At 40.2% G+C, this 13,951-nt stretch overlaps 1 protein-coding gene across 1 annotated transcript in view; it reads right to left on the bottom strand.

Annotated features, from left to right (window-relative positions):
- SV2C (synaptic vesicle glycoprotein 2C) overlaps positions 1–13,951 on the bottom strand; it is a 158,297-nt gene that overhangs the window by 76,474 nt on the left and 67,872 nt on the right. The window contains exon 3 of the mRNA XM_075182034.1: positions 7,753–7,933. Coding sequence (XP_075038135.1) covers positions 7,753–7,933 — 181 coding nt within the window. The remainder of the gene's footprint in view (positions 1–7,752; positions 7,934–13,951) is intronic.

Genomic DNA, 13,951 nt, shown 5'->3' with positions numbered 1-13,951 from the left:
GTGTAAGATGCCAGATAAATAACCAATTACACAACAGAGTCAGGCTGGCTGTGAATATATGACAGGTGTGCTTGCAATGGCACATCCTGCCATATTGAGTTGTGGTGAATAATGTATAGGCAATATGTGCCCATTTAACCAGATCCACACCTGTTCTAGATACTGCTAGGTTGCTGACTATGCTGATACTTGGTTCTACTGGAGTTTTGAGCCTGTCTCACTGCACATCCTACCTGCCCTAACTTTGGTTTTGGACTATTCTCCTGGATATTGTCCCTGACCTCTGCTTTACCATAACCCTTTGCATACTGATTTGGTGCTGCATATGTCAGACTGTTATACCTGACACGGTCTACTGTGTTTCTGAACTTGGATCCTGCTTTAACCCTGTAGTTCCGTAGGTCTTGTATCCTATATCCCTTGTTATTAAATGAGTCTGACTCATACATAAGTACGACTCAATTAATGGAAAAATGGAAAAGGGGGCTGATATAGGTGAAGAGCATGTTAGCCTGGTTACTGATGGCCATTGCCAGACATGTCAAATGACAAACCATTTAATTTATAACCTAAGTAAATTTAAAGAATTTGCGTTTAATTAGCTCCATTAAGAGGACAAGTACAACAGCTTAAGCTTTTGATCATGTATTTTGCAATCACATTTTAATTAAACATTCCAACTATGTTAATGGAAAAAACACAAGACTTGTTTTTGAATGTATATGTCATTCCAATGGTGCAATACCATTAACCCATCTTTTGATTACACCCACCTAAACTACTTACACTAGTACACCCTCACAACTGTCCCATTCTCCTATCGGAGCCACATTCACTCCTCTTGTTTAAGCTATGCCCTTATCCCACTAGCAGGCGCGGGCTGGGAGAGGGAAGCCCGTGGGGGCACACAGGCGGCTGCATTGGGATCGTTTTCAGAATTATTGTGATTTTTGTATAACTAAACCACCAAATGCTTAAAAAAAAAACCAAACAAACTGCAATCAATGGCTACATTTAATTAAAAACACGAGTGATCAATATGCTTCCTAAGAAAGGCAGTTATCAATATATTCATTCGGGTGAATGGTCACTATATGATGATAATTTATTGACCTGACCTGCTGAATATTTATCAGATGTGCACTCGTGTCCTTTCCTGACTTGAATCTAAAATCAGACGCACATAGTTTTTTATCCTGTATACATAGTACATATTAAGTATTTTATTAGTTATCATGGATAGTGGCAGCCCTGGATAGTGAGAAAAATAGTATTCCAAGCTTGTAAAGCATTGAGGCCCAGTTATCAGGCTAGGTTACAAATAAAGCAAAATTGGGGCTGCATCATACTTGGATGCACTGCGCTAAGGCATTGCATATACAAATACATGCATACAGACAAGCATAGTGAAATATTATATGTGCCTGAAATACCCCTTCTAGATCAGAAATACTTTTACAATAGAGTAAACAAGCATTACACAAGTACTGTCTTGCACTGACTCCTTTTTATAGGGCTGTGTGACTTATTGGCTTTTCTAAAGCAAGACATACATATAATACTTACAATACACATAGTGGGTAGTGTATGTAGAGTATGTATGTCTATATAGAAAATATTAATATTTAATAAAAAACAAATTTGGAATCCTCACAATCAAAATCCTGCATTTGCCTCTGAGAATGATATAACGTAAGTGAGGGCATTACAGATGGAGGCATGGAAGGTAATAATATCCATTAGATCTGCAGTTTGAGAAGTCAAGATGTCTTGCACGGATCAATTACTTAAAAAACTTAATTTAATTAACAAAATACTGGAATGCAGACTATCCCAGGCAAAGCAGGAAAAATGATCAACACAGGCAAAGTTTACTGTGAAAATGCAGACATTGAGATATGATGGTAATCAGCCAGGTCCAAGGACACATGGGAACAGAACATTAGTTAGCAGGATATCCAAGGCACAGGAACATAAGATCAGGATGGCTGAAACATAGTAGAATACTATCCATGAATGCTGACAGACTGTGAGCTGGAAATCATGGTAATCCGCCAGGTCCAGGTACACATGGAAACAGAACACTGTTTAGCAGGATATCCACAGGAACATAAGCTCAGACTGTCTGGAACATAGTAGACTACAATTCAAGGAACACGAGCAAGGGGTATGTTGAAAGGCAAGAAAAAATGGTTAGTGAGGCAGGTGCAGGGGATTAAACAGGGGAGTGAAAGTGACTCCTGCAGGTGAGGAGAAAATCTGAGAGTGTAACAGCAGCACCTCTGGTAGCATAGAGGTACTGCAGGCCTGACTCAAAATAAGGACAGAGTCCTAACAACCACCATTTCTCCTACTGCCTTCACTATATTTACTTTTAGTTCCACTTTGCATGCATGAACCAGCTAGTCAGGTCATACAAGTATAAATCCCCTGACACTGACCAGGTGAAGAGGTAAATTAATCTTTAATGCTCTGGGTCAATATCACCAAGGATGCTAATTATTGCTCAGCTACTTGGCGATATTATATTGATAGACTGTGGGGACGTTATTTTCTATTTCAACAATAGGTGGAGATAGAAAATCAGCCTCTAAGTTTTCGTAAATAAACCTCCTTTTGACATAAACTATAGCCCACAGGTCAGACCATAACGGTCTTTTACAATATATAAAGTTGTGTAGAACATTTGTACATATGTGCATGTCTTCCTAAAGCATAACAAGGAGCACACCCCTATTAAGGGATCTGGATGCTCTATGTGACCTGATGCAGGATTGTGGGTCTGGCTGAAAATGCGCATGGCAGAAAGAGTAAAAACCTCACTTCAAGGGCAGCCTTTGTTAATATTAACTTTTTCGGCTCTTGTACTAAAATACTGCTTGGTTTAGACTCATTTATATCTTAATTAATTTTGTCAGTAAGAAAATTTCTGAGGGTAAATACATCAAGCTGAGAGTTTCCTGATTGGTTGCTATAGGCAACATCTCCACTTTTCAAACCTGCCGGAAACTCTCAGATTGATACATTTACCCCCAGGACTGTTTTTTGCATGTGTCACTTCTCTACATAATATTTTTTATTGAATTAGTTGAAATGTACCCAGATTTCTTTCCCATATACAATGTACCTGTGAGCTGTAAAGTCTGTCCCACTACCCACTAAAGTAGAAGTCAAGGTCGGTATCAATACATTCAGATTCTCAATACTATAACTTGTACAACAGAAGTGTTTCCCCACTGGTATCCTGCATCTTATTATTTATGGTGTGTCAGGAAATTCAGCTTTGTTTCCCAGTAGTACGACATTTTATGCACAGTAACATACACATGTCATTTGAGAAGGCACAAGAAAAACTACCCAGGGATAAGGGGCAGGGGGGCATCTGTCCCCCAGGCTGGTCCCATAGTGGGCTACCTTGGGCTGGGTCACTGGGTCACCTACATTTTATTTCCTTTAAAAGGTTCCTAATAGGCTGCTGATTCGACTCTTGCCCCCAGGCTAAAATTTGCCAGCCCTCCCCTGCCAGGGATTCTATAGATCTGATGAGTATTGTTATTATTCATATTCTATCTGTACATTAACATGTGTGGAAGTCTCACAATTTCTGATGTCACAAGGGAATAGATATGAGAAAAATTGCATGAATTAATATGTCCATTGGTACAGTCTGCAAATGCAAACTTCAAGCTTATGTGATTGCATTTTGGGGGTGGGGTAAGATGACGCAATTCGTGGCATTCTGTTCCCCTCCGCAGTGGCACTTTATCTACCTTCTGGCATCTCCTGGAGGGGTAACAGAAAGAGTCAGCAAGTATGCTTAAGATGCATCCAGTTCTGCAATTCTGCACCAGTAGCAGATGAACCAGGGTTATGCCAGGTCACAGGTACATCAAATACACTGAGCCTGGTCATATGCACAAGAAAATATTTTTACCTATGTTTTGATAGTAGATGCATTCACTATTATGTTTGATTTAAATGGAAAAAAAAACCGCTATAGTACAGTAGGTATACTCTTCCTCCTTATGTATGAATGAAAATAGCAAGAAATCCATTCTAAAATAAAATAGGTATGATCAGATATGAAATAGGTATGAAAAATCAGCTTCAGAGATCAATCCAAAATCAGCCAATCAGAAGCAGATGACTAATGCTGGCATCATCAGCAGCACCAGCCTTCATGTACCCGCAAGTGACACAGCTACTGACAGGCGTATATCTGCCCCTTCTTGCGTGTCTGCCCCAATCGCAATTACGAGAACAAGCCCTCACTGTACTTTGATTGCATTTGCCTGCGCCTTGCCTGTCACATCCCGGCTCTCCGAGAAGTGTCAATGCTGCATATGGATGTAGACGAACGCTTCTTTTGTGGGTATGCATATTGTGCGCTAAACAAACAGGTGTACGTCCTACTTTGCATCAGTCCCATAACATTTTGTATAGATACATTTAGAAGCTAAAATTGTCCCTTACTATTCTGTATCTTATTTAAGTCAAATGAAACTTGTTTTGAATTATCCATAATATTTCTTCTTTATCTATGATAGAGTTAACTCCATTTCTGGATCCAGGTGTGGAGATTTGCAACAACTGAATTGGTGAATTATCTTCCATTTACGCCTGAATGGGCAATCTTGGGCATCCTGCTGCAAAATACTAGAATTTCCAAAGGAAGGCAAAAACTAATACTGGCAATATCAGCAGCAGATAGAAAATGTATTATCCACATGTGGATCCAGAGCTCACCCCCTACATTAGATATGTTTAAGGGAAAAAAATGTCTTTATCATGTTAATGGATTGGCTGGAGGCATCTCTTCAGAAAGAGATGTACATCCAGAAATTCTTTGAATCCTGGGAAAGTTACATAACAACATTATCAGTCCCTTTATAAAAACAGATATGGAGATGCTTCCATCAAACTATGCGGTATGAAACTTCCATGTATCTGCAAAATCTATGTGCGATCATGCCTTGTTCCGATCTCCCTGTGGCTCTGGATATGACATGCTAATGAGCCACCCATGATCCTTGTAAGAGTCATACATATTGATTTCAATTGCTCAGAGATTAATATAATGTAATCAGTAAAAAAAAAATTCAACTTGTTAGTCATCACTGAAACCTGGCTATCTACTGCTGCTCTCTCTTTTGGGGGCTTGTTCTTCTCCCACACACCTAGATCAGGAGACCGGCAAGGTGGTGGCATTGGCATACTTCACTCCTTCTGCTGCTCTTTTTGTTTTTTTTCCCCTGAACCTTCCCTCTCTTTCTCCTCCTTTGAGGTACACCCTACCTGCCTCTTCCACCTAACCCACCACTGTTTTGGTATTATCTAATGTCCTACTGGTCCCATCTCTCAATTCCTTCACTTCACCACCTGGCTCCCTCACTTTCTCTCCTCTGACCTTCCCTCCCTCATCCTGGGAGACTTTAATATCCCTATAGGAAATACCTCAGACCCGCTTACAAACTTCTCTCCCTCTCCTCTTCCCTTGGTCTCTCTCATTGGCCCTCCTCTCCCTCCCACTGCAGTGGCCATTACCTTGATCTGGCTTTTTCACACCTTAGTACTGTCTCCAACCTCATCAATTCACCTTTTCCTCTCTCTCTCTGGCCACCATCTCCTCACTTTTAGCATCTTTCCACCCCTCTCACATTCCCCATCCCCTATGGTTACTTTCACCAGGAGGTATCTTGACACCATTGATCCTACCATATTCCCCTCCTCCTTGGTCTCACGTCGTTCCCTGTTGAGACAGTGCCCTTCTATAATCAAACCCTTACCACCGCACTTGACTCTGTTGCTCCAGCTGTCACTATCAAAATCCTGCTACTTCCACCTCCAGAATATATCCAAGTTATAGCCCTTTCTCACCATGGAAGCCACCAAAACTCTTATTCACTCTCTTGTAATCTCTCACCTTGACTACTATAACCTCCTTCTCTCTGGCCTACAGAAAGAAGGAGATTACAGAGTTTATGATAACATAAAGATTATACAAACACAACAGAGTATATCAGACAAGTCTAAGGCAGTGATAACATCTAAATAGCACAAGAATGGGGAAGGGATAGGACCAGGCATCCAAAATGCTGTTGGAGTTCCCAATTTCAGCAATTGGAAAAAAGGACAGGTCATAAAATTATCCAGCAACCTCCAGCGTACAAACTGGCCTTATATACTCCTGGAGGTTGTGGGGAACTCACTTCAGCCAGATGAAAAACACAACATTAAGATACCATACATTCAAAAAGAGAATATGAAGAGGGATATACCACCTGCTGTAAGGAAATAGGCACTAAAGTACAGAGGTCATGGGATCAAACCCAGGCAGACTCTTGCCAACCCTTACAGTGATTCTTAGCATCTGTCCTTAGTGTACGTTTGGACATCTACATAGTAACTTTGCTCCTGTACTGTATACTGCATGTAATTCTAAATACTATTTCTGATTCTGTATGTATATTAATCCATATTTTAAATGGATTTAGGATTGTCAGCTGCATGCTGTCACTCACATAGGACAACAGCATTACATATACATATTGGATATCAGGGTGCTGTACAGGCAGCTGATAAAATGTAATTTAATTTTGCCTTGCTGTCAGTATCCGCTCAGTTTTTCATCAATACAAGTTAAATTAACACTCATGAGACATTAATATGAGATAGGCATGTTAAAAATTCCCAGAATAATCAGAATCTTCCCAGCCAATGATTGCGCATTGAGGCAAGAAAGGTAAAATGTAATATTTTAATAAATGTTGACTAAGATGACTTTGATTATTCTTTTTCATGCCTATTTAATATTAATTAATGCTTTATGATTGCTACCTTACCGTGTGTTGTGGTGACATCCTGTTGTAAGTGTTGTTGTGGTGACAGGAAGGAATGCAGGCCTGTTTGATGAGCAGTTTAGTTGGTCACGTGAGGGTGGGTAAAAGATTGCCTGCTCTACCAATAGTAAGAGGAGCTGAGGTCACAAACTCTGCCCTATAGCACAGAGCTAAAGCACTAACAAAATAATGACTCACTCAAGATTCATCCATCTAAACATCAGTAGCATATGTGTCTGGACAGTATTAATTACTAAAATGAAAATTGCATTTACCAATACTTGCCCACTCTCCCAGTATATCTGGGACACTCCCAAATGCCAGGTAGGTCTCCTGGACTCCAGGGAGAGCAGACCATTCTCCCGCATCCTACCCAATTCCTAGTAAAGTGGCCTGGTTAAGGGCCTCCATGACACGGGGGGTGGGGCTACAATGATGGATTCACAATGCATCGACCCCCTTCAATTTTTTACTCACCTTCCTTTATTCTTTTGCATATGCATTAAATGAGCAAGCTTTGATGTGCCCATTAATATGTGCAGGAGAACTTTTCCAAGAGGCACATATTGCCAATGTATCCTTTCCTACTGTCTGAAAGCTTCTATTGGAGATGACTAAATATGGACTTTTTACTAGGAGGAACTGCAGGTCTGGAAGCACATTTTTATAATTGAGGTATCTTGATAGGCATCATCATCATCATCATCAGCTATTTCAACTATCAACTATATCAACTTTCACCAGCATGACTAGTGTAGAAACCAGAGAACTAGGTTTGTGGTTTAGACTATTTTATTTTAAAATGTATTACTCATTAATGTATATTTGATAGCAAAATAAGAGTTTAGTGATGTTTTAAGAATATTTTATAGGCCATATAGGCATTCAAATGAAAAATGAAATCCTTTCTTACCCAAATCCAGAAAGTAATCGGCAGACTAGAAATAATCCATATCCCTGGACGAATGAGGAAAGGAAGGCGAAAAATCCATTCACAGACATGCAGATCAGGAGAGATTGCTTCCTCCCCACTTTGTCAGCTAGGCCTCCCCAGAAGAATGCTCCCATCATCATTCCCAGGTACACAATACTGCCTGGGAGAAACAAGCAAAATTACCATTACACAATATTTTGTGATAAAGCAAAACCAAAGGCTTTGTAGCTCATGAGAACTGCAAAGTAAATAAAAACATAGCAAACATAGTAAATATTACTTGACCATACATTTTCATAAAAGATGTTTATATTAATTAGAAACACTGCTGAAGTACAAGAGTTGTAAAAGTAAAACGATAGGTCAGAAATCAAGAACAAAAGACCAAGACTCGGTTAGTGAGAGAGAGGTGTATCCGACAAAATTAGTTATTCATTATTTGTTCAGTATAATATTACTTTAGGAGAATTACCAGATTGAAAGATGGATAATTACAATGTTGACACTAAGGAGGAGGCACGGAAGTGCATTCATGCTGGGTAATTTTGTACTTGCGATGCGCATGTGCACAACTTGCGCCACTAATGTGAACTGACATTTGCAGACCCTTGTGCATGCAAGTGCAGAACAGTAAGGAAGCATAGATGCAAGTTAAGCCTCCTTCTTTGAGATGTGGCTTATTTTTAAATATTTTCTTGCCAAACATAAAATCTGCACCTGTTTTCAAAATTATGATGTATGTTATTATTGATGTGTATTTTGCTTCAGATGCATCTATACACTAGATTTAAGGTTGCAGGCATCTCAAGATACATATACATCAAAAGACTCTATATTTATAGAAAAAAAATCTAAATACTGAAAAATGAAAGCCAGTTTCATATCTAGCGTCATAACAAGATAAATAAATGCAGTGCTGACCTGTGAGACCTAGTAAATGGCATATTTTATAAATATACAGGATGCTGGTATTGCTGAACAGAAGGGCAGTGGCTGAGTGTAATCAAGTGACATTTTGTATAAGGTCATGAGTCATATTTAGTTGGAATTCCATCACGACTACATATGTCTACTTCGACTTAAGTGTGGATGTATAGAATGGAAAGACACACATACTCAAGGCACAGTTGGATATTAACAATTTTACTAATGTAGCAATTCTCTGCCTCCATGCTTGAATTACAATTCCATGAAAATGTGTTCAATGTTCAGCTTGTTGGAACCAATCAGAATTCAGAGTATACATCATGGTCCTGATTCAATAAGGAACGCAAATGCCGATACATGCTGACATTTGAGTTAAATTGTTCTGTAAAAGTTCAGAAACTGACTATACACCAATGAACACAAGTGCATGAAATTCATCTTCGAGCACAAAGGACACTTACTACAGCCTAAAATTTCAGGGGCGGAATAGGGAGGGGAATTGGTGCATGCATGTAGTCAATGTACAATAAGGGAGTGCCAAGCTCGAGGGCAAGCAGGAGCCCCCGATTCAAGCTTCAGACATATCTAAGGTACACGGTTTTTCTGTATTATTACTTGCCTCAGCTGCAGGTCAGGTGTAAGTGCCTAGTAATAGTGATTTAATGTACAGTAGACATTTTTTTTCCTGTATGTCCTGCTGTGGCTTTAAATTGCTCATGTGTATTGTATGTATCCTGCAGTGTATTGTGTCTGTATTGTGTCTGTCAGAGCAGACACGTATTAAACAAGAAAGGTTTCCACAGTTCCATTTTTCGCTGAATACAGAAGTGCGTTTTTAATAAAGCTCACAATACTCGTTGTTGTTCGTGCGTTAATGAATCAGGCCCCATGTGTTCATAGCTCTCACTAAACTCCCCTACACCGCACTGTTTGCCTTCTCTGTGCAGACTACTGATACAGTTTGATACAGTTTGATACTGTTTTAAATAGTGAAATGGCATTGCTAAGTTCTAGACAACTACAGTCTGCAGTGTTTAGGTGGAAGCGAAAGAACCGGGGGGGGGGGGGGGGGGGAGGGGGAGGGTAGGATGCAGTTTATTTTCCCTGTTCTGTGTCTCTGTCCCTCAGGCCATTGCCCCTTCATCTCCCCCTTCACATATCCCTGTGTCCTAATCCATAGATCCATAGCACCCATTCGACAGCCTTTTGGTGTGCATTCTTTTCATAGTACCCATTATTCAGGGCCCCATTAAAGGTAGGCTTTTGGTGTATTACTGTGTATTTCCTGTCTGTGACATTACTGCATTGTGGGTGTCACTCTTATTCCTTATCTAGGGTAGGTCACTACATCTACTACTAAGAGATAGTTTTGCACAACATACCTTTCCGATAGAACATTGATAAGACCAGGGTGCTGCTGTTGTTGCTGTGTTAGCTAGCACTAGAGTGGATGGTATATTCGACATAAACAACAGCTTAGTCCTTTGGGAGGGCTGTTGTTTTTCACCCCTTTGATAGGAGTCGTTAGCTGCAGACTCCAATCAAGAGAACACATTGTTACTACAGGTGTTGCCTGTTCTGTGTTGCTTATGTTACCTCTGGTAAGATATATGTGCAGTAGTCTTCCCAACATGGAAAATATTTGTAACACTGTGCTCAGTCCAGAACATAGTTGAGGTGTTGGCATCTTTAGTGGGGTATACTGACTCATCCACTGATCTGGCCAGGGCATATTTGTACCCTGGAACATCTGACCTCGCTTGCGGTCATAACTGATCCAAGCCTCCTGGTTGGTGCTTGCTGTCTATGTAAAAGGGACTCACCCATAGTCTCACTGCCAATTATAGGTTGGTGCAGTATCCTGGGTTATTATTGTTGCTGTTTTCTGTGTGCCGAACTAGCCTGAAACTTTGACCATGATTAAACTCTGCCAGCCCTGACCATTTCCTTTACTTCTGATGAATGATCCTTACTGCCTGCTTGACTTTAGTATTTCATCCTCTGATTTTGTACTATGACACTTGTCCTTATGGCAAACTCTGGTTGTATCTGACCTCTTTTAGATAAATACAATACCATTGCTGGTCTGTGCTTACCCTACAGCCTCTGGCTTTGTCTCCTACTTTTTCCTCCATTTGTCTGCACTCTATCCCGAATTAAAACTGCATGCAAAGTTCTGAGAGCAATGGAGTATCAGTGAGCACAAGTAGCCAGGTTTTTGGTGTTTACAGAAAAGGTTTGATATAGAAAAATATTACTTATGTGCTTTTATTGTATGACTTAATCCCCTCCCTGATAAATGTGAAGCATCCAGGTACTTTTCTACCATAGAAGAACACAATTACACATAATATAAAAACAAACAACTTTGAGTTGGCTTCTCACTCATCTGTTAGTTCTAAAAACCAACAGTTAGTATGTTCCAAACTCAACAATGTGTTCATCATCCCTACTATAAATCATGGGGACAAGAGCATAATGCTATGTGGATGCTCCTCAGCTTAAGGAACTGGAAAACTAAGAGGGCAAAGTAGATGGAGCAAGATATAGACAAATCTTAGAAGAAAACCCTGCTGCAGTCCTAGAGATCTAAGACCTAGAAGATGATTTATGCTCTAGCTGGACCATGACCCAAAGCATACAACAAAAGCCACATTGGTGACACAGGGCCTAATTTATATCAAAACGCAACTTGCACATAAGTTGAGTGTGAAAAAGAGCCCAGAAGTAGTTTAGTTCCGACCGTATTCAATTTGAGATGCATTTCTATTTGAACCTGGGTGTAAGTACGCTCTGCTTGAATGGTCCTGCTCCTGAATGTTCTTACTAACCCAGTTACACTGACCAACATCAGTACATATCCAGTATTTATTAAAAATCAGTGTACTTGCCCTGCTCTAAAAGCTGCTTCAAGTATTGTGCATACTACAATGGTAATGTACAGTCATGGCCAAAAGTTTTGAGAATGACACAAATAATGGTCTTCACAAAGTTTGCTACTTCAGTGTTTTTAGACCTTTTTGTCAGATGTTGCTATGGTATACTGAAGTAAAATATCAAGCATTTCATAAGTGGCAAAGGCGTTTATTAACAATAACATTAAGTTTATGCAAAGAGTCAATATTTGCAGTGTTGACCCTTCTCTTTGAAGACCTCTGCAATTCGCCCTGGCATGCTTTTAATCAACTTCTGGGTCATCATACTGACTGATGGACGCCCATTCTTGCCTAATCAATGCTTGGAGTCAGAATTTGTGGGTATTTGTTTGTTCACCCGCCTCTTGAGGATTGACCAAAATTTCTCAATGTTATTAAGGTCTGGGGAGTTTCCTGGCCATGGACCTAAAATTTCGCTGTTTTGATCCCCGAGCAACTTGGTTATCATTTTTGCCTTATGGCAAGGTGCTCCATCATGCTGGAAAAGGCATTGATCTTCACCAAACTGTTCTTGGATGGATGGAAGAAGCTGCTAATGGAGGATGTTTTTGTACCATTCTTTATTCATGGCTGTGTTCTTAGGCAAAATTGTGAGTGAGCCCGCTCACTTGGCTGAGAAGCAATCCCACACATGAATGGTCTCAGGATGCTTTACTGTTGGCATGACACAGGACTGATGGTAGCGCTCAACTTTCTTTCTCCGGACAAGTGCTTTTCCAGATGTCCCAAACAATCAGAAAGGGGATTCATCAGAGAAAATAACTTTACCCCAGTCCTCAGCAGTCCAATCCCTGTACCTTTTGCAGAATATCAGTGTGTCCCTGATTTTTTTCCTGGAGAGAAGTGGCTTCTTTGCTGGCCTTTTTGACACCAGGCCATCCTCCAAAAGTCTTCGCCTCACTGTGCGTGCAGATGTACTCATGCCTGCTGCCATCCCTGAGCAAGCTCTGCACAGGTGGCGCCCCAATCCCGCAGCTGATCGGATATAGTCCAGGCGCTTGCTGGATATTCTTGGGCACCCTGAACCCTTCCTCACAATTATTGAGCCTCTCTCCTCGAAGTTCTTGATGATCCAATAAGTGGTGGCGTTAGATTTCACCAAACTAGCAGCAATATCCTTGGCTGTGAAGCCCTTTTTGTGGAAAGCAATGATGACTGCAGGTGTTTCCGTTAACCATGGTTAACAGAAGAAGAACAATGATTTCAAGCACCACCCTCTTTCTAAAACTTCCAGTCTGTTATTCTATCTCAATCAGGATGACAGAGTGATCTCCAGCCTTGTCCTCATCAACACTCTCACCTGTGTTAACGAGAGAATCACTGACCTGGGGTAAATGTATCATATCCCGGTTTCTTCAACTCGCGGGAGTTCGGCGTCTTTGCAGCATAAATTTAAAGTGGCGCTGCCTTGTAAAGGGAAGATTCCCTTTACAAGGCAGCGCTGCTTTAAATTTAAGCTGCGAAGACGCCGAACTCCCGCGAATTGAAGAAACAGGGGTATGATACATTTACCCCCTGATGTCAGCTGGTCCTTTTGCGCCAGGGCTGAAATGCAGTGGAAATGTTGTTTTTGGGATAAAGTTCATTGTCATGGCAAAGAGGGACTTGCCATTCATCTGATCACTCTTCATGACATTCTGGAGTATATGCAAATTGCCATCCTAAAAACTAAAGCAGCAGATTTTGTGAAAAATAATATTTGTGCCATTCTCAAAACTTTTGGCCATTACTGCACAATGCTAGTGACCAGACATCTTGCTAATTCACTACTGTGCATGTGGTAAAGGAATATAAAAGCAGGACTTCTCTAGATAACATTTGATTTGCTGAGCTGTAAGTATAATACAAGGTGGGGGAAAAGAATCGATTCTGAAAATGGAACAGAAGCAGAAAAACAAATGTTAATGAAAACTGTTTGTTTGTTTTAATTTTTGATATTTCTATGTTATTGTGCATGTAAGATGTACTCTCTGCATTAATAATGTGATTTTCTATGACAATATGTGAAGATAAAATCATGCATTTGTATTTATATACTATTTTAATGTGTATTACAAGAGGTCTGAGAGCAATGAATCCTCTATTAACAAAGGTAAGATTTTCCTTTTTCTCGTCTTCTAATGATTTGCCGGCAAAGAATGTCATCACAAGTAATAGATTGTTCTGTCACAAGAGGACCTTCCTGCTAACAGCTGTTTGCTCCGATAAGGAGAATACATATGAACATAGCAGTGAACCGGCAATTGTACTAAATAAGCTTTTCAGCTTCTGTTTTCATGAACACTATCAACTGCAATAATATTATTTGCATAAAG

Source organism: Mixophyes fleayi, chromosome 1 (assembly GCF_038048845.1).
Source record: "Mixophyes fleayi isolate aMixFle1 chromosome 1, aMixFle1.hap1, whole genome shotgun sequence".
NCBI classification, from domain to species: domain Eukaryota; kingdom Metazoa; phylum Chordata; class Amphibia; order Anura; family Limnodynastidae; genus Mixophyes; species Mixophyes fleayi.
Note: the sequence above shows the minus strand (reverse complement) of the source record. Positions and strands in the feature narration are given on the sequence as shown.